Source organism: Erithacus rubecula (assembly GCF_903797595.1).
Source record: "Erithacus rubecula genome assembly, chromosome: 25".
Classification (NCBI taxonomy): domain Eukaryota; kingdom Metazoa; phylum Chordata; class Aves; order Passeriformes; family Muscicapidae; genus Erithacus; species Erithacus rubecula.
In genome coordinates, this window is record NC_136677.1 from 243140 (window position 1) to 267061 (window position 23922).

At 45.2% G+C, this 23922-nt stretch overlaps 1 protein-coding gene across 1 annotated transcript in view; it reads right to left on the reverse strand.

Annotated features, from left to right (window-relative positions):
* The window catches only part of KMT2A (lysine methyltransferase 2A), a 38508-nt gene that overhangs the window by 5514 nt on the left and 9072 nt on the right, over positions 1-23922 (reverse strand). The window contains 25 exon segments of the mRNA XM_079326534.1: positions 185-4481; positions 5089-5274; positions 5935-6095; positions 6342-6420; positions 6500-6617; positions 6901-7059; positions 7574-7711; positions 7855-7961; positions 8274-8467; positions 8941-9014; positions 9259-9369; positions 10171-10344; positions 10922-11106; positions 11437-11550; positions 12254-12374; positions 13168-13263; positions 13515-13661; positions 14767-14880; positions 15733-15861; positions 16477-16550; positions 17164-17535; positions 18065-18129; positions 18979-19213; positions 19568-19745; positions 20994-23659. Coding sequence (XP_079182660.1) covers positions 185-4481; positions 5089-5274; positions 5935-6095; positions 6342-6420; positions 6500-6617; positions 6901-7059; positions 7574-7711; positions 7855-7961; positions 8274-8467; positions 8941-9014; positions 9259-9369; positions 10171-10344; positions 10922-11106; positions 11437-11550; positions 12254-12374; positions 13168-13263; positions 13515-13661; positions 14767-14880; positions 15733-15861; positions 16477-16550; positions 17164-17535; positions 18065-18129; positions 18979-19213; positions 19568-19745; positions 20994-23659 — 10294 coding nt within the window.

The following is a 23922-nucleotide window of genomic DNA, read 5'->3' on the forward strand; positions in this document are numbered from 1 at the left end:
AGTGGCTCCTAAACAACAGCTCCTAAGACACAGAGAACCACACTATACTCCCAGCACCACAAGGATCAAAAGTAGCACCTCTCAATTGGCCTTGACTTGTACAACTTGCTGGTGAAACCAGTGCAAGATTCTCTCATCCTGTTACAAAACCTCAGGGATGAGCAAAACCAAACTCTCCTCTTACCCTGTAGCCAAAACCTGGGGTACAGCAGCAGCCCCTTTTTCGGGAACGTGAGCTTCAGAAGAACCAGCCCACGCGTGAGAAGTTTTGTGCTTCTTTCCAGTCCCTTTGTCTAAAAACGGCTGGATGCGTTTGACTTTTGGCTTCATCTTTGCGGCACCTAGCGCAGAGCTGCTGGCAGACTGCTGGCCAGAGGACGGGGAGCCTCCTGGGGATGCTGAGCTGGCATGCACCACTGACGAGGAAGCCTTGCTTTGCTCGAGTCTGCTGCTGTTGGGAACATCGACCAGCTGTGGAAAGCTTGACAACTGCGCTGTTGCCGGCCCTGTGCTAAGGTCCAGCTGGGAGGATGCAGCCCCGGTTTTGTTGGCTAAAAGCTGCGTCATGTGCTGAAGCTGGTAGGAGCCCTCTGGGTCAGCAGATGACGGAGCGACTGTCATGCCCATGGTCTGTGCTGAGGGTAGAACACAAATGCTTGATGCAGCTGTCATGGCTGCCGTAGACGGAGTTTGAGGTGCTCCTAGTTGTGAAAACATCCCAGAACTTGGTGGTAAAGTCATGTGCTGCTCCTGAAGACCAAGGCTTTGCTGACTAGCTTTTATCAGGAGGTTGCTAATTGAACCAATGTCCCCCAATAATCCAGGGCTTGTTAATGTTACTGAACTTTGTCCCAAAACGTGACCAGGAACTGACCCACCAGTACTAGGGGCTGCTGTGGCCTGCATGGATACAACATTCAGCACTGAGGAACTTGATGTTAGGCCTGATACAGGCCCTGCTGGGAGGTGACTGGCATCTGCACCAATAATGCTGGGAGATGTGCTGACTGCAGTAGTGGTCCCACCTTGTGGGAGCAAAGATGTTTGCTCAAAATACATGACCCCAGACTTTGACCTTTTGATAATATTGGGAACGGTTCTATGAGATGTTGAATTCGCAATGGTTCCCAAATCCAATGGGTGGTTAGAAATCTGGGAAGGAGCAAAATTAATTAAGGTCATGTTGGAGACCATATCAGAAGGAGCTATAGCAGAAGGGGTTCCAGAAGGAGCCAGCTTCTTGTTCTTCCGTGACTGCAGACGAGATATGGGCCGTTTCTTGCTCAGGGCAGCAGCTGGTGTGGAAGCAGCAGTACCAAGGTCTGTCCTCTGACTAGCTTCAGACACTAAGAGTTGAGGATCAGGGGATGGCTGTACTCCAATTAGAAGACCTGGTGAAGGACTGCTCATGCTTGGTGGGAAGCCAGTCTGAGCAGGTGTGGAGAAGGGATGTATATGCTGGTGATGGGACATGGGCAGCAGACCCTTGCTCGTGGGAGGGAACAACGGCTGAGACGGAGGCAAGCTCGGATTCAATCCCGTGGTCAGCGTGAGCCCACTCCCCATGGGCCCCAGCACTGAAGTGTTGGTGTCCATCACACTCTGCGCAGAACTAACAGAAGGTGTTAACTGTATCTTCTGGGTGACACCATTGGGAAGAGTCTGGAGGACATAGAGAGGCTGCATGTTTTGGTTAACTACCAGAAGTTTTTCTGCGGCTGGCTTGAGGTGGGGTGGTGTTGTCTGCACGGCAGCGTTGGAGATCTGTGATGGGCCAGGACTGTCGGTGGAGTTTGGCACATACTTCTGGCTCTGGAGGGGAACAGTGGGGGATACGGGCACCTGGATACCCGGAGTCCCGCTGTTCCTCGTCAGATCTTGGTTGCTGCCATGCCCTTGCTCGACAGGGCCGCAGGCTGGGCTGGCGATATGCTCTGCATCTATGTGACCCTGGATGAAGTGATCGGGAGTCATGTGTCCTTCGGGGCTCGGGTCTACCCCTGGACTCAGGAGAGCTGCATCGCCTTCCCCTGAGGCAGATTTTTCTGTGACTGTCACTCTCTTTTCCCCTGACTCTGTGGAAGGCAAGGCGAGCATTGACCTCTCTCCTGAGGAGGAAAGTGAAGACTCTGAAATGACAGCAAGCCTGTTGTGATTTTGGCTGGGCACTGTAGGGCTGCGAGTGGTCAGAACAGAGAGATCGGAGGGAAGCTCCAGTGGCAATTCAAACTGCTCCTCTGCTGATATGGAGGAAGAGACACTGCTGTCCACTGGCTCGGTGGTGGGCAGCTGCTGGGAGAACACCTCAAACAAACCCATATCCTTGCCACGGTTGCTGTCAAGACCTAAACCTTCTCCAAGCGTCAGGAGTTCAGACGATGAGGACTCCGGACTTTCTCCCAAGGCCTGCATAGACGGCGTGTTCTTCAGCACAAAGTCCATGATGTCAGAAGGGAGTATGTTCCCACAGTCGTCGCTGTTGTTATTGTCGGAGTCGGATTTCAGAAGCTCTGTGTTGAAGGTATCCAGTAAGTTCTTGTCGGCAGGGGTGCTTGCATGAGCCCTGCGGCCTGTTTCCAACGAGCTCAGCTGTGCCTCCAGGGAGTCCTGACCCTGAGCTTTAACCCTGCTCACAGGGTGGCAGTTGTCCAGCTTGGGGTCGGTTTTATGGACAGCAGAGCTCTTGGTGACTTGCACTTTCTCACCAGCCTCTTCAGTTCTATCCAGCTTTAAGTTCTCTGTCCCGTTCTCCTTGCCACTCCTTTTAGTTACCTGGCTGACTTTTCTGGTTGTTGCTGTGACGCTTGTATCGCTTTCAGTTCCATCATCGACACCATCTAGCTGTGAGATTTTTGGAAGATCACACTGCTCCTCTTCCCTGAACAAGCTATGGGATGCGAGCCTCTCCTCTGTGTTTGAGGAAACCACCGTCCTTGTGAAATTGTAGTAGTATAAGTCATCTTCATCTGATGTGCTCAAATCATCTGCTCCATCCACCTGTCCTTCTGCAGACCGCTTCCCTCGCTTCTTGCCAGTTGAGTTACTGTAGAAGGGAATGTCCTCCTCTCCGTAGGACCTCACACCATACAGAGGAGTCAATCCAAAGAACATATTGGATCTGGCCCGAGCACTTCTCCTTGGATACCTCCGCTTGTATGAGCCTTCTTCTTGAGCTTTAGTGCCATCCTGGAGCATCAAGCTGTTATCTTGAATGGCCAAATTTTCAAACGTGTTATTCTGAGATTCCTGTGTTGGTGCTTCATTTGGACTTCCCTGAATTACAGGGTTCTCCTCCAGGCTTTCTGAAGCCGAGGAGGGCTCTGCCAAAGCAGCCAGGTCTGCCCCTGCAGACTGACTTTCAGCATCACTCTCCTGCTGTGCACTCTTAGACTGGTTTTCACTTTCCATCTTGAGAGGAGTCAGAGTGACTTTAACGGTGCGTTTCCTGGGTGCCTGTGATTCCTTAGGGGCTGCTTCAACCTGCACTGCAGACCCTTTAGATGGCCCTTGTGAAGATGGAGACTTCTCACCAGCTTTTTCAGCAGGAGTATTATTGCATAACCTCTGGCTAATTTCTTCAGTTGCCAAACCCTGATTACCAAAGTCTGGTTTCAGTTCATCACTGCCTGCTGCTTGACTTGTCTCTGTAAGAGATTTCAGGGAATGTTTCTCTTTAAAACTGTCTTTCATTAACTTTTTGCCTTTCTGACGTTTATCTCTGGGGGCAGTAACTACCTGCTCACTTGCTGCAGGAGATCTATTGTTTACTCCAGCAGGCTTCAAGGTTTTTGCATCCATCTCATCAACCACAGTTGTTTTCTCTGGCTGTGAATGTTCCATGTGCTGATCTCTGTCTTTCCTTGGGCCTTTCTGATGCAAAGGTGGAAAGGGTATTGCTTCTTTGGAAGAAAATGATCCTGAACACTCTTGAAAGTTTCCTATTTTACTCATTTCTGTGCCTGATGAACTTGTTGGCTGAGTGGACACTTTGGAGCTTCCTCCAGAAACAAAGGTATGAGATGAATAATCTGGGTCCTTTGAGGTTTTCATTTTCTCCCCCTTAGAAGGTGCACCTTTGGCTATTAAATCTGAACTGCTGGAATGTTTCCCTTCTGTAGACTGAGATGCATCCAGCTGGTAAATTTTATTTCCATTTGTAGCCACTGTTTTCTGGGAGCCTGAACTGGTAGAGGAACTTGGAACTGGAGCACTTGTAGGACCTGTGCTCACCGAGCCCACAAAGCGGTCAGTACTCCTGAGAGTTGGTTCGTATTCTGAAGAGGCCCCCATGCTGGAAACTGAAGACACACTGTGCCTGGAGTAAGTGCTCCCAGCTCGTGTAGGGGAAAGCATCCGGAGTTTAGACTGCTGCTGTGACAAAGAAGAGGTGCTGTGTCTCCGAGAACCAATGCTCTTAAGTCCTGAGGACAGCAAAGGATCTCCTACTGTCACTATTTCATGGGTCACTGGGGTAGGACTTCCTGAGAAACAAAGGCAAGAAAGACTGTCAGGCGATCTTAAACCTTCACAACAAATGCACATCCAATTCCTTCATACAAAACACAAGAAATTAAAACCCAGCAAAACTTCTCAGCCAGACAACACCAACACATGGTGTTAGGTGTTAAAGACCTGATATCTTCAACCAGTATTCGGCAAGTTTGTATCTCAGGGTTTGGTATCTCAACTTTAGATGTGAATTTTCAGCATCAGTTTGAAAGAAAAAGTTAGCCAGAAATAGCTGCTGAATTACAATACCAGATTTCTGATTCTCTCTGGGGAAATACTGACTGAGATATTAAGTTCCTAACTGATATCACAGTGCTTTTGGCTCACACTACTACATGGCACAAATCCTGCCTCTTCTTCATCCCAAAAGAATGTTTGTTATAATTGTACATTTCTCTGTGGGTCATCTCTATTGTGTACTGTTAGAACTTTCCTCTTCTCAACCTATTGCCACTTCACTGCTTTCTCTAGAAACAATAAACTAAACACCTCATTCTGAAAGAAACCAAGAAAGACAGGAAGCGAAGCAAAAATATTTCCAAAATAAACCTCAGTTGAAATCAAGAGCACTAGAAATACCTGCAGAGGGTAACGGCCTTGAGCCAGGAGACCTCTGTGCAGATGGGTAACTTGGTGCCCTGATCCTGGGACCCTTGGAGACCACTGGATAGTAACAGGAACCAGAGGTCTGAGAATGCAAGGGACGATCTGGAGATGGTGGGTTTACAATTTCAGGTGTATTTCGGGTGTCTTTCGGTAGAATTTCTGTTGTTGTATAAAAGAGAAATAACAGCATAAGCCATCACTGAGCCCTAAAAGCTACCATCTGATAAAGTATATACTACTATTACTACATTTCACTTGGAGAATCAGGGTATTTGTTAAATAAACAAAAAATGAAAGATCTGACATCAGATAATGTCTTGTTTCTTCTTGTAAGAAATTTTCAAATACTTATAGCAACTGTTCATCTTACACATAAAATTCAACTATATATTTATAGAGTTTAAGATCCTATGTTAACAATGACAACAACTAAAAACATTTTAAAAATCTTTCAGAGCTTTACCCTTGGATACAAGGAAGCAATTTGGAAATACAGAAGCACAATATAAATATTTAACATTGTATTGAACAACCACGGTATTACAGACCAACACCAACTCTAAACACAGTTTGAAGTTTTAGATCACTAGAAAATTCTGAGTTGTACACTAGAAACCATTCCTGCAGCACTGTTTGTTTGGCTCAAGCTTTCAAAGTTAGCAGTACATCCTTAAAGCAGTAAAGGAGCTTAAAGACTTAAGATGGTGTAACATGGAAGCCTGAATTGGATTCCAGTCCACATTTAAGAGATTTGGTTTAGGAGCTGCACTGTGGCGAAACCATACAGAGAATAGTTGTACCAAGTCCCTAAAACATTACCTGCAAGGGGAAGTGGGCTATGGGCAATTGTTCTGTTGTCATCGTGCTCTACAGTGCTGTTGATGTCAGGCTCCACCACCGGAGGCCGGCACTCCATGATCTTGCAGGTGTACACACAGCGCTTCCTGGCATCTGTTGTGCTCCAGTACACCCTGGAGCACCTGCAACACAATTCAAACCAATTCACTCAACTGTTGAGTACAGCTCATTTCTGCTTTAAATTTTCTGTTTCTCAAAACTACATTGGCCAAAGCCCTCCTGGCAGAATACGCTGCACACCTGGTTTAATTAGAGATTCCTCATCACTGTAGGAAAAACTACAGTCAATTTTCCTGTATGCTACTTCAGTGCTTGTTTGACACGAAATAAACTGAAAGACATCAAATCATGAAATGGCTTATACTCACTGATAGCCAATGGGAAACAACTTATCTTCACAGTCTGAGAGGTCATTCAGAATTCCTAAGCAGTCTATCGTCATTGAACCTGAGCAGAGAGAGGAACAGTTCTGTGAGCCAGATTCCAGCACCAAAGGTAGATCAAGTATCCAAAGACTAGATCGTACCAATCATCATGTGGATGTTCTCTGGTTCCAAGCCACTAAGAAATTTTCTTCTCAAACTGATCCCTTCAAAATCCACAAAAACTCTCCTAAGAACTTCAAATCCATTCTCAGGAACCACCTGGAGCAAGAAACAACAAAACTACTTGTTAGTTAAAGAAACCACCACATGTATGCTATGCAGTTTGTCCTACTTGATACTCAGTTTGGTCTTTTGGCTTTTGAACTAGCACACCTGCCAAACTTCCCCAGGCCACTTGTATTACTGACTTCTTTTTAAGAGCAATGAGGTTCAGCCTTTGTTAGCAAGAAATACATTTAACATAAACTTCTAAAATGTGCTCATAGTTACAAGGTAACTCCACCTTCAGAGAGTGATGCAGGGAGTGAAAGAAGAATCTTACCTCTCCTTTGATCAAGTCACGATGCCTCTGGCAATAAACTTTCTTATCATCCAGAAAGACACAGTTCTTGACTCGTGAGCACATGAAATGATAGTTACTGGTACAGGAAGTGAGGCAGCAGCCTACTGTGGCACCTGACTTCTGGCAAAACTCACATCTCTGCCAAAGCAAAAAGAAAAAAACCAAAAATTTAATCTCTTCTAAAACCAGACCACCATTGCTGTTGTCAACTGTGTTTTTTTGGCACAGAGAGAAGTTTAGAGTAATGCTTGATCTCCTGCTTCATTGCTGCTCCATTTCACTACAGTGACTCACACACACAAGCGAGAGACACGGAGGAGGAGGTGAGAGGAAGAAGAATCCCTCACATGGAACAACTCTTTCATTTGTGGACTGGTTCTTCCAGGCCTTTCCCAGACTTTCCTTCTTGTGCTTCATATACAATCCGCACATTTGCAAGCTTCACTTGGTCTCCACAATATTTCTGAACTGAGCAAGGATAAAATAACTTTCCAAATACCTTCAGTCACTTCTACTATACATAGTGTTAAAAAATACTGCAAGGAAAGGACAGAGAAAAACAGATGCACACAGGGCATCTTTCAGCTGAGCTCCTGTCTTGTGATTCTAAATCAGCATTAAGTTTAACAAAGTGTCCTTTGCTTGCACCCACCAGCTGCTTTCCCCGGATCACAGCCATGTGCACGTTTTTCAGAGAACCATCATCATCTTCAAACACTTCTGCTGACCACAAAGCACAGTTCACATGTGTCCATTCATTTTGGCCAATATAGAGAAGACGTCCAGCATCCTAAAGAACAGAAGGAAATGTTTTTTTCAGATGTTCTAGAGGACACAACAGTGCACAAAACCCATCCAGCCTACCAGAGTTACCAAATCTACAGCACTGCTTAAATGGGCTCCTAGAGAAAGGGGAATGGGGCAGATACTCACGTTAGCACTGTCATCACCGTATTTCAGGCACAACGCACACTGCCTGTTGTCTTCCACATCTGGAGGTGGGTTCAATTCAGGACTATCCTCTCTGCTTCTGTCAGAGCCTTAGAGTTAAAAGAGAGAACAATATTTATTCTCAAAATTCAGGGCAGCAAAAATTCATCTAGAGACACTGTCAGTAAGTGAACATGGTACAAGAGTTTTCAACAGCCAGCTTGGAAAGCAAAGTACACGTCAGCCTCTGCACAACCTTCATTCTGGGTGGAAAGAGGTGGGTGCAAAAGCATTCTGGGGTACAAGCTCGGCTTAGAAACATCTCATATGTTACTGCCTCTGAATAATTTCGGTCACAGAGGTCTCCAAGACAGCTGCATTTCTGGCTTTGGGATTGGCAATCCTGACATGGGTTCTCTTACCAGAGATGGGAGGTGTAGGAGGATGTAGAGGAGTTGGTGAATCCGGCTCTCCAGGCCCTCTGAGTTTTGGAGCTGGAATGATTTTCTTCATCAGAGGGGGCTGTTCAGTACAGCTGTTCTCCTCCCGCTCCTGCCACTGAGCATAATTATGGTCGAGCGACGGGGGCAGCACCGCATTCGGCAACATACCGCTGCTGAGATGCACAAGGAGTCAGCGCCAAAGCCGCTGCACCGCAGCTCCCGACGCCGTCTGCCAGGGCTGCCCACCTGGCATTCGCCCCCAGAAACAGCTCCATCCACCACCCACAGCCCGCACGTTCCCCACCAGCCACATCTCAAGGTTTCTTTGAAGGGTAACAGATGCAGGAGGGCTACCCCAAATGGGGATGTGAGAAGAAGGACAGGGAAGGAAGGTCAGCGCTGACAAGCCAACATACAGTACACCTAGTTCTAATTAAGAATTTTGGTTACTCTGCTTTGGTTACTCTTCCCATGTACAAAACATGGGAATGGGATAACTGTAACTTCTCAGAAAAAAAAAAAAAAAAGGAAAAGAAAAAAGGAAAACCAGAAATTCCAACCCCGCAAACAGGCTCTTTCAATACGTTTTGCTTGGCCAGCTGGCAAGCGGCAGGGTGTCGCAGTCGGATACAGAACAATTACTTACTTGCTTGTTACTTTATTTGGCTCCCAAAATCTGGACTTTTTTACACTGAACCATGGAAAAACACGCTCCATTTGCTAAAAGAAAACAACATCCCATTAGAAAAGTTAGACAACATACCAAAAAATTTAAAGACATTCAGCCAAAATGTGCTGCATACGCACAACTTGCAACATTTCATTAACATTAACAACTCTGACAATGTATTATTTCATTCCTGGAAATAACCAAGCAAAGCTAAAGGTGGTGGCCCTTTGGACTCCAACCTCAGCAAGCAGTGGCAGGATACCAAGCAGATTTATTAACTGTAGGCCAGCTCACCCGAATGAAGAAGGACTTGACCATGCTGTTGGCTTTCTTGATCTCCGGCTGCCCGCCATCGGCATTAATGGCTGCTTGAATTATCTTCACAATGTCATCACTAAAATCCAGCTGCAAGAAATTCACAAAGCTTCACATTAACATGATTGTCTTTTGCACAGCTATAGCACCCACTAATTTCTTAAGGCATCAAGTGAACATTCAGATGACTGTAAGATGGAACTAGAGCATCAACTTAAAAGCAAAAAGGGAGTTTGGCTGTGAAGAAGCAAGCAGTCCTCTACATTTATAAAGTGGCTGGCAGAGCAGCTACACCCACAACCATCCACTTCAACTGACTGATGCCTGGTTTTAAATCTGCCAAATTTGCTGTCTCACAAGGATTTGGTGAAAATCTGGCACCACAATATTTGCCAAGCACTTTGCAACACACAGTGCTCCTCAAGAGTACAAATTCTCTAGGAAAAAAAAGTGGTAAAGGCTGCTCTATGAAAAGGCAACTGATTTGGTCAACACAACCATCTTCTGTAAATGACCCCTGAAGAGATCATCCTCTACCCATGAATCCTCAGTTTCCAGCTAACCAACTGCAGTAGAGCTATTTGGTCAGACCTTCAGTCAGAATTTGGATGTTCAGGATGACCTGAACATTTATCTACATGAATGTCTGACTAAGAGCAAACAGGATCTAACCAAGTACCACTTCTGGCTACAGAGAGCCCCACAAAAGCATCAATTACTCATGTCTGGGCCAATATTAACCAGCTCCAGCCAGAACTATTTTTAGCTGTACAATAACCTGCTTCCTTGTTTCTAAAGAAAAGGCTTAAGCTGCTCAGTTATGAACACCACACGTGATAAAGCAATTCACAGTGCCTAGTGATAGAGCAGAACATGACAGCTTTGACATACCACAGAAGTGTAACTTCCTTGATCCATTTTTCTTTTCACTCCTTCCAGATCCAGAGGTTGCTGCTCCTCCTGTTTGCTGACTTCTGTTAGGACAGGAGGATCGGGACCCTCAGGAGAGCTTCTGGATGGGATACTCTCTTCTGTCTCAGGATTTAAATCAGGTGGTTTTGCTGCCTGTGAACACCAGCAACGAGACAGAAGGATGTTAACTACTGAAATGCAGCTGCTCCTGATGATACACTCCCAAGACCACTTATTGGTCCAAAGATGCTCGCTAATGTGAAGGCTCAAGTTCTGAATTTCTGTACAAAATGCAGGGGCAACAAAACAAAGCTCTTAACCAGTTTTCTACTGAGACCTGTAAGGTGCATGGCAGGACAGAGCCATCAGGCATAAGGATCAAACTCACTGCTCAGAACTCTTATTTCTGAGTGTGTTATTTCAAGACAAAGATCCTGTTCTTCTGTCAGAAAAGCACCTTCATCATCAAAGAGCTAAATCCTCCCATTCCTTGAAGAACTTTACCCTGTTTTTTTTTTCTTTCAGCTTCACAAGTTGTATCACAGATACCCACTTCTCTGCTTCCAAAGGAATCAACAAAGGAAAAAATATAAATAAATCACAGCACATGTTGCTCCAAGCACAATGCAGACACTTCTGCAGTAAGAGGCAAAGCAACACCTCAACAGCTCAACGGAATGCCACGTACACTTCAAGCCAGAGTAACTCCACCAGGCAGACTCCAGCTTACCTGTCGATACCGCAGTAAGTGGCTGGTAGTTCTGGAATTCAACAGGGCTGTTAAAACCTGCCTCAAGGAAATCTGCAGCTCCTTTTCCAGAGCCAGACGCCATTCTGCAGGATGCTGCTCTGTACAGTTAATGCAGGTGTATGCAACGCTCTCGGGCAAGTTGGAGAGTATCTCATACATTTCATCTGGAGACAAAAGAAGACAAGATAACCATGTGAATTGCTTTACTGAGGGATACAGGGGAAAATCCCTGTCCTGCACTTTCTGCCTGACACTTTTCATGTACTAAAAGCCCATTGTACAGCTGAGAGATTTGCCTTTGAGGAAGGTCCTGTGCATTCACCACGTCATTGGTATTAGCACTGGTTTACCTGCTGTCACCCAACATTTTTCAGGTAAGTCCAATGGGTGAGTGTGTTAAAATAACATTCTAGTAGAAAGGTCCAAGACTTGATTGCTTTGGTCTAATCAGCACCCCATGTTCTTCAGTACTGAGGGGATGAGGATTTCCTTACCAGAAAGGTTTTCACATTTGGAGTGGACCCAGCGGTCACATTTCCCACATTGCATCATCTTGCTTTCATAGTCATCATCATCGTAGCATTTGTCACAGAGAGGACAAAAATTTCCTGCCAACAAAATGGGATCTTATCAGAAGTCTGGATGCCAAACACACCTTAAAGGCTGTGTGGTTTCTTACTGGTGTGTTAAGAAATCAGCCCCGAGCACCCCTCCAAGTAAACTGCCATCACAGTCCCCTCTACTGATACGAGGCTACAAAAATTAACTTTGGAAGACTACCAACTACTTTAGAATTCCATGGCTGGACAGACATTTTCTGGGCATAGCGAGACTAACAAAACACTATATGCAAGAGCAAAATGAAAGGACTAAGATGGCACGTAGGCAAGAAATTAGGTGGAACATTCAAGACTTTCTATCCTAAGATTCTTCCTCAGAATGCCCTCTGAGGTCCAAAGGCATCACATACAGCAACTAACACAAGGAACACTCACTTTACAACAGAAATTTTGCTTTTAGATTTTAAGTCCAAAGTATTTTAAAATGTCTTTTTCTCAACTGCTAACTGAAACCCTGGACCAACAGGTGTGTAATAATTCCTTTATATGGCAGAGTGTTTACATGCTGAAAGCCCCAAGCTGGCTCTGAACTGTTATGTGCACTTTCAGGCTCGACCACAACCACCCTGCACTGCTGCCTGGACCATGCCAAGCTCAGGTGCCATGCTAGCCCTCTGCCCACTCACACTGCCTGATTCAAACCCAAGCAGCTGAGGAAGCTCCTGCTGTAAAGAATCACAACTTCATATACCTTTAGCAAAGAGTTTGGCACAATCGTGACACAGGGAGAAGTCATGAGACCACTGTGCATCCCACCCTTTGCCCGGTGTTGTTGATCCACAGCTCTTGCAGCGAACACATTTGGTACATATCTGGAAAAATAATTCATTTGGCAAGAATTACTTGCTTTTATCCAGCAGTTTCTGTGCTTTCAACACATTTCATAATTTTTATTATTTCATGGGAGATGTCACCCAATAGAACAAGGAGTTTCAAATGCTCAAACTTTCAATGAACAGAATCAAGCTCACTTCCTTCATGCCCAGATGATGATAATGCAATAAGAAAAAACAATACATCAAATCACAGTATAGTTATTTTGTCCTTCATATTTGCACTGAAGAAAATATCACCTCTCCCTCACATAAAACACATGTAGTTGTGGCATTTCTTCTGATCTAAAATATCTAAAAATAAAGTATTTTTAAACTCTGTACATTGTAGGAGGAAACATGTACACAAAGTCTTAGTAGCAAATATACTACAGGCACTTGTTTAGAACAAAAACCTGAAAGACACAAATTAGCAAATTAATCAAAACTGTCTCTCAATACCAGTATTAATTGGTTTGTTAACAAAGACTTGCATTTTAAAGACCTTCTTCCATGTTATGGGACTATGACCAAAAAACTCACTAGGATCTTACAACTTACTACAACTGAAAAAAGGGTTAATCTCTTTAAAAATTCTGCTTTCTCAGAACATCTTATCAACCAACCACCTCACAATCTATTTCCAAATGTACCTTCTGATGCAACCTTCCAGGCACCTTGCCTCGAAGAGGTGAGGAACTGCATCAAAGCAAATCACCTGCAGAGCTCTGACCCATGGCATTACCATCAGGCAACAAACGAATTACCCAAAAAATAAATTAAAATCCCTCACCCAAACTTTCTTTTTCTTGGTGGGTTTTGTTGGGTAGTTTGGGCCCAGGCACTCAGGGTGATAGCTGTTTCGGCACTTGTTACACTCCAGCAACTGCTACAGGAATAAGGGAAAAAAGCATTGGTACAGACACCCTGCAAAAAGATGCAAAATTCTGGACTTTTTCATTTTTTATTGGATTCCCCATTCAGGTCATGAGAAAGAAGCTGCAATGGAGCAACTCAAGAGGCCTCCTCCCCAGCGCAGAGATTCTGCTCCTGGCACACGCTTGCCAGCCAGCCTCTGGAGCCAGAGCAGCCCTGGGAGCAGTGGGGGTGCTGCTGGGTCTCCCAGTGGTTTTGGGGTACCTTAGTGGCCTGGTGCTGTCTCCCACAGACGTGGCAGAACTTGCAGCGACGGCAGCACCAGTTCTCCAGCTGATCCTCCTGGGGCCGCTCGCTCTCCTCCAGGCAGAACTTGTGGAAGGGCTCGCAGCAGACCTGGCAATATACAAACTGCAAGGGGGGAGAGGCAGGTTTTAGCAAAGCAGAAACTGCTCCAAGTTCCCAAACCAGTCCCCTTGTGCTCCGAACTACTTGAATTCTGATTTACAACTAACAGAACAAGATTTTAGGAGGGAAACTCTGCATTTCAGGTAACCTAAATACCAACTAGATACCTCACAGCCACTGGGAGTCTGGTACCTGTTAACTAAGTGCTTTGAGCATTGATAAAGGCCTAGAGTGCTCTTCAGGATCTCCCTCCCTCACTTCCTCCCTGTACTATAAAATAACTGCACCAGAGGACACGCTTGGTGCATGAAGTAGGGACACGCAGAGGAAAGAGTCTCTCCCTTGATTCACTTTGCCATTACAAAGCTCTTCTAGTTTCCCTGTACAAGGGTGGTTGTACCAGAAGAACAATCATCCTCAGAGCACAGACACTGCAGGCTCACAGGGGACATGGCAATTGTCCACTAAGAAGTGGATGGCTCCGTGTCCCACAGGGCCTTCGTGGGCCTAGAGTGGAATGATGTCCAAATCCAGAACTTAACCCCTTTTCACCAAATACACTCATCAAAACCCAGACCGTCCCAGAGCAACAGCACCCAGGTCAGCTGGTCTGAAGATGCTGAGAAGGCACCTATTTAAACCTGGAAATAAATTTAACACATCTCAATCCAGCTCTTTAGGCAGTGCCAGAACCTTTCCAGTCATGCTTCTGCAACAGTTTGCAGCGCTCGGCAGGTACGGACACACCTGGAAAAGTCAAGGCTGCCTGAAACCCTTTAGCACCATTGGACAGTCTTTCTTACTTCAGGTTAAAAGACAGCAAAGCTCCTGCTTTACATCAGATGTGAGTTCCCAAATTTAGAGACATGGGTGCTTTCAAATATGCTGTTCTTCACAACACATACACCTCCAAAAAAAGCACTGTTGAAGTTTCCAAACTGATTTTAAATACCTTACACTTTAGTATCTTGGGACAAATTCTAGCAAGGACAGATTTACAGGTCTATTTAACTTCTTCTGGATTAAGGTCATTATAATTTTTATTTATTTATTTTTGTAACACTACAGTGCTGTAATTAAGTCATCAACAGCCGCACACAATCTTTACCTCCACATGTCCACTGCTGGCACAGAGAAAACACACCACCCTGGGAGTAATAGGTACCGAGGTGACGATGCCTAACCCACCCATCTCCCAAACATTCTCCACTTCACAGTCCTCCTGAAAGTACAAAAGGACACATCACCATGCAGAACAAGGCAACACAACATCAGTACAAAATGCTCACACCACTGCTCAGTTCTGGGCCTGTGATTAAGACGCCTCAAACTGAAATAATTTCAAGGTGTTCCTCAGTCTACTTTACAGTGATTCTGAGAGCCGCACCTCGGCGCTGCTCCTGCCGAGAGCACTCAAAGGCATGCTAGAGCCCTCCTTCTAGGGAAGGCAAACCTAAGGAACAGGACAAGGCTTTCCACAATTGCACAAGTATTACTAGAAGTGAAATTTCAGAAGAATTACACTTTATTAAAGCTCCATATTTGTATAAAACACTTATGAGATCTCATTATGATCTCCAGTATCAACACTTAATAGATGGACTGAAAAATTATTAGGAAAATATTTTATTATAATTTCAACACTGTTGTTCAAAAATGTACATGATTTATCATTTTAAAACCCCAGATATACCCCAAACGTTGTGAATTACAAGTTACTAACATTTTCCCCAAATCTTGTTGGCTCAAGTTGTGGTAAGGTTTTAAAGTTCCATCTTAATGGAATAATTCTTCATAAACCTCAAATTCTTGCTCATCCTCACACATTGACAGTTAAGGTTTTAAAGCTTTAAGTGTCTCTTCATCCAGTACTCTAATTATAAGAAAAAAAAAGGCATAACAGGCTTTTAAAAATCAACCAAGTGACTTGTCATGAGGCTCCTATTTTGCGGTTCCCTCTGAAAGGTCCCAGACACACAAACTCAGCAGTTACTGCCAGCACTTTCAGGGGACTCTAGTTCCAGTGTCTGAAAGCCAGGGGACATTCAAATACTTAAAACATTTTGTCCTCTACCTTGAAATCCACTCGGATTCTGTGGACTCCATCTGTAGGTGGCTTTTGCTTGGAACTGCTGCCGTTAGTCAGAGTGCTGAGCAAGTTCAGTGTGCTGCTCTCTGGCTTGCTCAGAGGAGGGGGTTTTTCCTGGTCAAGCAAAGGAGCCTGCATTAATCCCAACTCTGGATGTTAGAACTAAACCAGCAGTTACATCCAATGCCATAAATAATTCACAGACAAGCCCCCAAACCAGCACAAAATTAACGAGTGTTACAAAGCTGCAGGGAAGTGACCATTCCACAAACCATTCCCTAAGAGCATTCCATATGCAAACACAGTCCTAATTCCATGTGCTCTACCATCACATTGTTCTTTCATTAAAGCATGGGTTGGTGGTTGGATGCAGTAGGGCAACTCTGGGTATAAACAGGCTCTACTCAGTTCTCCCTCAGGTTTACATAAGACAATTCTTTTTTTCCATGATTGAGCTATTTCTGAGACAAAGGCAGTTGCATTTTTTATGGAAAAGCTAACCTCCACCCTCCAACATACAAATCTTAAATACCAAAGTAACATCTGAACTGAATCTTAGGCACAGGACACGGTTTTTGCTATCCACATACTGCCACAAGGGAAAGCCTAACATCTTTAAGAACCACATAAAAAAAAAATCTGCAAAGCCTTAAGCAATATGGTTCTACTTTCTAGACAGAAGTTCCAGGTGCTTGAGATTTTACTGACTGTATAAAAAACAGTATTCACCTTTTCTTTTGGTTTCTGTTTCACAGGGAAAGTTGGACGGGGAGCAATTTTTTTCTGTTTGCTTTGTTCTGTGCCTAGGAAGGGGGGGAAAAATTATGAGTATTTCAAGTAACTAACAGCCACCTGTAGAGAAGAAAAGGGAAAAAAATCAGCTGGGTAATGTGCGATGAGTTTTAGACTAGAACTTTTCCACCCTCTTCTGTGGCTGCGCCTCCCCAGCTCTGAGCTGCTTCTTTGAGGCAAGACTAGAAGAGTTTGCTCTGCTCACAATCTGGAGCATTGTGGGTGCAAAGCCACAGAGATCCCAGAGCTGCCTGGCTGGTGACTGTTCACACTGCTCTGCACTACATACAATAGTGGACTATATTTTTGTAGTAAAAGATTACATCCTCCTGGTTTCACATTCAGAATGGGAAGTTGACAGATTTAACAGTACTGCAAATACACTTCAAGACTGCCACAACTATACAACTCAAGAGTCCCAACCAGGACAGCCACCTTTCTCCCTGCCCTAACATACACTGTGGCTCAATAAAAAGGAAGCCAGTTCTAAGCAAAATTTCCAAAATAATCTGCCAAGATTTCAACACACCATAAAGCATTCACCAGATTTAAAATGCACCAGCTTTTAGCAGTACTGTTACTTAACATCACTCAAACATATTGAGGATAAATTGTCCCATTTACCTATTTCTGGCTGGGGAGTCTGCTTTTTCTTGGGCTCAGAAGTACTAAGTTTAGGTGCTTCTTTTTTCAAAGGTCCTGAGCTTGGTGGCTGAGAAGGAGAGGGCTGGACTGGCTGGGATATCTGCTTGCCAGTCTTTCTGGTACCAGATGCAGGGACCTGTTTGGGCTCTGACACAGGAATGGAGGAATTCCCATCCTCATGCTTTTCCTCAACAGGCTTACGGGCAGGCTCAGAACTCTTCTTCCCAGCATTGTCTTCTCTTGGTACAACAGCCTGAGGAGTTTGTTTCTGTCCAGAGTCCAACTGGTTTTTTCCAGAATGGCTTTCTTTCTTCTCATTTGTCTTGGATTTCTTCTCTTTCTTTTTTGCAGCTAAGAAAAAGAAGCATAGATAAAGCAACACAAACATAATAGTGACACTTCAAATTATTTGCTGCTCTTTTAAAATAAGGACACAGACACTTTGATTCAGAACTTTGCTGTTCTATCATACAAAAGAAAAAGCTCTACTCAAAAAATAAACTTGGCTTATATTTCAGTCCATATTCTTCACACCTTGGGCCCCTATTTTGCAACAGCAATAAGCAACACCCTCCTGCAGTAACACTGCATTCAGAGCTGAGAGCAGACTTTGTGAAGAAGAAAAAGGAAGCAAAAGGAAGGAAACAAACCAGTCCAATCAGCACCACTTCAGCACTGAGAGACACTGGCATGTACAATGTCTGTCAGTACTCACATCTCTCCTGCCCCTTGCACCTGCAACCAACAGTGCAGGCAGCTTGGCTCCCAGCAGATTAACCTTCATAAGCCCAGTGCAGCTAAAACAACAGCACAGAGAGCAAAACCTATGAAAAGAAAACTTCTGTCCCGTCCTATACTCAAGGGAAGTCTTTTAGCCTACCTTTAGCTTGCTTCTGGAGATAAGCTTTGGAAGGCATCCACTGTAAATTCTGACATTTCCTCATTCTAAAAAGAAAGAACATGTCACAAAGTCAGAACAAAGATGTAGAAACTTTATTCAACTTTATTCCCTATCTGTCTTATGCTCAGCATCAAATGTCTTCTGTAGACTGGGCCAGGCTTTGTTTCTAGGTCCATTCCTGTAGGAGAACTCATGGCTCTGAAACGTAGCCCAAAGCTCAGGGAAAGCTGCTGAGAGCAAGACCTTCCAGTCTGAAGAGTGTTCTCACACAGCAATTCTCACTGCAAGGCTTTATAAATAGCTCTTCTACCACAACAATCTACTGGTGCCACTTTAGCTGATGCCTTTTCAGACAATTTATCTAGTCTGGTAAAATCAATTTAATACAGCAATTAGAAAAAGGTTCAGTCTAAGTGATATGTATAAAAAAATTCAGATGAAATCATGAAGAGTGGTATTTCTTAATGATACCCCAAGACACCTTTGATATACAAAGTGTACGTAAGCTAAATAAACACCAGCTTGAAAACACAAGCTCTTCATGAATGCAATCTAGGAGAATAAGGTAAGAATTTACCAGCATATTGCCTTCCTTGCAAAATCCAGTATTGCCTAAAAAAAGCCTCAGATCTTCCACTAAACAATCCTCAGTACTCCGCCACTTTCGTTAAACTGAGGAGAATAAACTAGAAGTGAACTCCAGAGAAAGAGCTCATAACTACTGCACCTTGAATTGTGGTCCTGACTCTCATACAGTCCCTTGCTTTGATCAAGCCTCAGACCAGGTCAAGCTCAGCCCAAGCCCACAAGACAGGACAAAACGCTGCTCCTGGCCCAGAGCGTGGGTATCCCACCCAGAGCAGGGATAAGCTCAACAGCTCAGACACACTTACTTGCAGCACTGCTTCTTGATGTTGCGCCCCCCAAACTTGGGTTTGTCTAGACAGTTAGTGCAGACACCACAGTCCTCTGGAACCTGGCAGCCCGAGCACTGCCCGCAGCGCCTGGAGCGCCGGCCCTTCTTCACCGGAGGCTCCTGCTGGGCCTTGTTTCTGGTGACCGGCTTAATGGGCTTGATAGGTGGAGCAAGAGGTTCAGCCTCTTCTGAGCCAGCTATCGATGACTTATCTACCAAAAGAACAGTTCTAATGTCAATTTTCTGATGGCAAAGAATGTTTCAGGAGTGCCTCATTTAGCCCAGGAAGACTAAGTCCACCTGCAGGGCCACACAGATGCAGTGACTGCGTGTCTACACGCGTGTGAACATGTACGGGCACACGTGCCCCTCAGCAGAACACGTTTGGTGCAGAACACACGTATTTAACACAATTCCTAATAGCTTAAAGGATTAACCCTGTTTGAGTGGCACTGTAATGGAGAGCCCAGAGCTCTTTAACATACTTTCTCCTGTTAATCACTTGAAGTCCTCATTTTAAGCAGTCAACAGAAGCTGACTTTGTATGGAGCCAGGGTGACACTCACCATCGTTCCCCATGGAAGACAGTATCTTCTCCCGCTCCTCCCAGGGTAAGGCACTCAGAGTGGGCATGTCATCAGGGAACACGGCCCGCTTGCGGCCCAGCGCCACAGCTGCTCTCCTGCAAACGTGCTTTATCCGCGGGCCTCGCACCGACGCTTCCGACGAATCGCTCTCTTGCCCCTGCATTTCAGAAAAGGACACAGACTGTACTCCTAACAAAGCTATCAAAATCAGGCTGACAAACATGGAGCAGAAGCTTCTAAGCAAATTATATCTTAGCTTGCAGTTCGTAAGAATTAGGATAAAAACAGACTCGGCCTTCTAAGCCTCAGTGATCCAGCAAAGGATGAAGGCAAGAGAACGAGAGTTTTGACTCAACTGGAATTACAAGGTAAGTCTCCATCCACTACTGGAAAGCCAACTTGCTCATGAAGCCATATTATCAAGGCACTAACATTAAAAAAATTAAGAGTTCACTAGAATTGGAGCGGCACTTGATGCTGACAGATCCAGCAGAAGCCTCAGCAGATGAGGCTGTTTGAGAGCTTTGTAGCTGCTGATGTTTCAGGTGAGGGGCCTGGATTTATTGAGGTGCTAAAGAAATGGAACATTTTTAGTGCAATTTTCCATGTTTTGGTAAGATTCTGGAATATCTCCCACTGAAAAAACTGTCCTAAATAAGCAACTGTGAGAATCTGGACTTCTGCTACACCAGGCCAGGCATAGAGATGCGTGGGCATCTTCATTTCAGAGACAAACAGCTGAAGGCTTCTCTATTTGTAATGTGTACTAGCAATTTTCAACACTAGTGCTGTTGTGAAAATTTTAAATAAAAAGTATTCCCTGAAAATATATTCTGGCAGGTAAAGAGGTCTGCAGAAAAGAGTGATTTTGGGGTGGGGAAGCAGGAAAAGAGGAAAGTGGTAGGAAGCAGTTCTCCAAATTAGATACAAAATTCCAATGGATCTTCCCCCCTCCTATAAGTAAGAGACCACTTCACGAAGTTAAAAACCAGAAAGATCAAAAAACTTTCCTTCAGAAGCCAACTTTACACTCGAGGAGGGATCCCAAGAAACCATGAGGCCAAGACAGACACTGTCCATTTTGCTGGAATCGCACTTTTCAGAGCAAGTACTACTCCAGATAATCACTTTGCTTAGATTTATTCAGAGAAATCTAATACGCTTTACTGGTCTCCAAAATGCATGCAGCTCTCCTCTGAGCTGACTGCACAGCAGCTCCCTCTTCCCCTCAGCTTCTGCCCAGGGCTCCTTGTTTTTGGGTCGTTTGCCATCTGTTGCACTAACAGCTGCTTAGCTCAGCACATTAATTCTTCACGCTCAGTATACAAAAGCTACTTGTGACTTTCAGGACAAGTTCAAAGTAAGACGCACTCTAGCAAAAAACCCAACTTGGAAAAAGGAATACCTGTGCTTTTGGCTGATCTGCTTGTTTGAGGGACTTGCTCTTCTCAATTTTGTACAGCTGGGCTTTTGCCTTTTTCAGGAGACTGGCTACCCTCTTGTCAGTCATTGGCAGTTTATCTGCTTGAGCCAACATAGAACTGATGGAGGAAGCAGAATGTTTAACAGTGCTCGATGAAGGAGCAGAAAGACGCAGAGCTTTTTCCTTCTCCAAAGATGGCACAGTGGGGCTGAGCTCCAGGTCTGATTTGTCCAGCCCCCCTCTACCTTTCTTGGATGTTTTGGTTTTGACAGCTGTTGTATCTACGAGAGCAGCAGTGGAAACATCTGCCGTGGGATCTACTGCTGTAGACTTCTTCCGCCCAGCAGGTTTTTTGGCAGACGACGATGCTGCGGCGTCTTCGCTGACTTTTTCTTTGGGTGTTTTACCTACAGGAAACAAAGCAGCACTACTCTGTATTTCTGACCCTTTTCTCCTTTTCTCTTTCCTTGATTCCCGTTTGTTCTCCTTTTCTCTCTCTCTGTCTTTCTCCCTGCTCTTGTCCTTCTCCAGGCCTTTGTCAGCATCTTTATCTTTGGAGAGTTCTTCTGCCGCCCTGTCCTTGTTTTTGCCTCTCTCTGTCTGGGGACTTGATGTGAACCAGGGGAAGAGAGGCGTAGGGCTACCAGATGAGAAAGCCTCTGCTGGAGCGCTCGTCTGCTTCCTCGGTCTCTGGCTTTTTTCTGCCGACTCCCCAGACTGCGATAGGGAATGGGAGGGAAAAGTAAAAGTTGAATTTAAGGCACTAGTGGCAAGAGAACTAACTGAAATACTAGTTAATGAGGAAGAGACAGAAGACTGTGGGGTGAGAGCTGTCAGGTCAGAGGTACTAAGCCTCCCGCTCCTGGTCCTCATGGAGTGGGAAGGAGATCTGGGCTCTGATCGGATGGGGCTGAAGGCTTTCCTCTTGCGGCGCCGAGAGGACGTGCCTGGGGCAGAGGCGCCCGCAGCGGAGCGAGCGGCTGACGAGGGCAGAGTCACGGACTCGAAGATGCGCGAGTGCGCCTCGCTCGGGGTGAAGCGCGGCGCCCGCAGCAGAGGACTCCTCTTGTGCATATCAAACCTGGCTCCAGAGTGAAGTGAGAAGAGACGAGTGGGAGCTGTGGCACCCGGTGTTGAGAAGCCGGATGCAAAGCCAACGTCCTCCGGTGTTAGCGGCGGGGGCCTGAAGTTATCAAATATCGGTTTGCGAATAAGACCCTCTTTGGCATACTTTGCTGATGAGAAGTACTGCGGCTCTGACCGGGAATGTTTCAGGGAGGTCCACCTAAACGTTGGTTCTCGCAGAATTGACTTTCGTTTCTCTTGCATTGGCGCAGCAGAAGTAGGAAGAAAGGGTGAGGCTAACGGTATGGTGGGAGGCATTAGCCAAGGGGTATGGTCTGAGATGCTTGAAGTGGGCTGCAGAGGTGGGGGGGGAGTGAGCAAAGGGGGAGGAGGAGAGGAGGAGGACTGCTGCTGCGGCATGCTTGGTAAGGCTGACAGCTTTTTTGTGGTCCTCTGGCCAAAACTTCTTTCTGTTATTGAAAACCTTCTATTTCTCCTATCACCATTATCATTTTCAGGGGATTGAGAAACTGGCAGGGGAGTGTGAACTTCTGGAGTATTGCTTCGCTCCTCAGAAAGCATCTGCATCTCCTCAGAAGCCTGGGAGTCTGTAGATGTATCCACACTGGGGCTGCTGGACCGTGAGGAGTCTGAAGACATCTGAGATGAATGCTGAGAAGCAGCACTGGACTTTTCACTGGAGCCACAAGATGTAGTGCTGAACCTGCTGTTTGGTGTGGATTCTAGTCTTGATATTTTAATAGGAGGATCGTAGTCTTCATCCTCAATAAACCGTTTGGGTGTTTTGATAATCCGTGAAGAGATTGCACTCACAACCGGCATGATGAACTGTCGAATATTTTTGAGCTGGGTTCTCCCCTTCCTGCCCTGCAGTTTGGCTGCTTCTTTCTCAATCTTTTTTTGTGCTCCCTTTTTAGCCCTCTGCAAGAGTTGCTTAGCAATCGCAGCATCCGTCCTTTTGGTGGAAGGTATAATCCTAACAGGTTTAATCCTGCGTGGACTCTGTCTGACAGCAGCCTTCTCCTCCTTTGTGAGAGGTGGTGTGCCATCCTTTTCTTTGCGTATCTTCTGGGGCTTCTCCAGCTGTGAGTTTATGACTAAAGCTGAGGAAGTCTTTAAACGTTCAGAGGACGGTGGCCTGCCTCTCCTGCGCACCATCTGAACGCTCTTCCTCCCAATCTGAAGTTTTGCCCCAGGCTTAAATTTAGATTTCAGCGGGGAAAGCTTACTAGTTCTTAATTTCTTGATTTTAGTTGCTTGCTGAAATGTAGTGGATGGTGATCTTTTGATTTTTTTCAGACTCTCTTTTTCATCTTTGCTGTCCTTCTGAATGTCCAATGTGTCCTTCTCTTGTGACAATTTGAACTTCACACTTGTAAGTGTTGGAGGTCTTCCTCGTCTTTTTTCCCCATTCTTTGACTCCTTCTTCTTTACTTTCTCCGTGGATGTGGTTTCAGACTTGCTTGAAGGGGAGCACACTGATGAAGAGTCTGACAGTACAGCTGAACTTCGCTCAGAACTGCTCCGGGGCCTCCCGCGAGGTTTCCGTGGACTAGATTTAACTGAGAGGGAAGTAGAGAATGCAGGGAACATATTAAACTTCTCCAAGTGTGGGATAAGCAATAACCAGGTCACACAAGTATTTACTCAGTATCAGTCATGCTGCCCATAGGTGGCCAAAACATTTCAGATAATCAACAAAGAGAAACAGTTTTATCACTACATGTAGAGAGTACCTTCCCAACCAACCTCTTTTCCCACATAAAATACCACATAGATAACTTGTTTAAAAATGCAAGCTAGTGTTTACCCAATAATTACATAT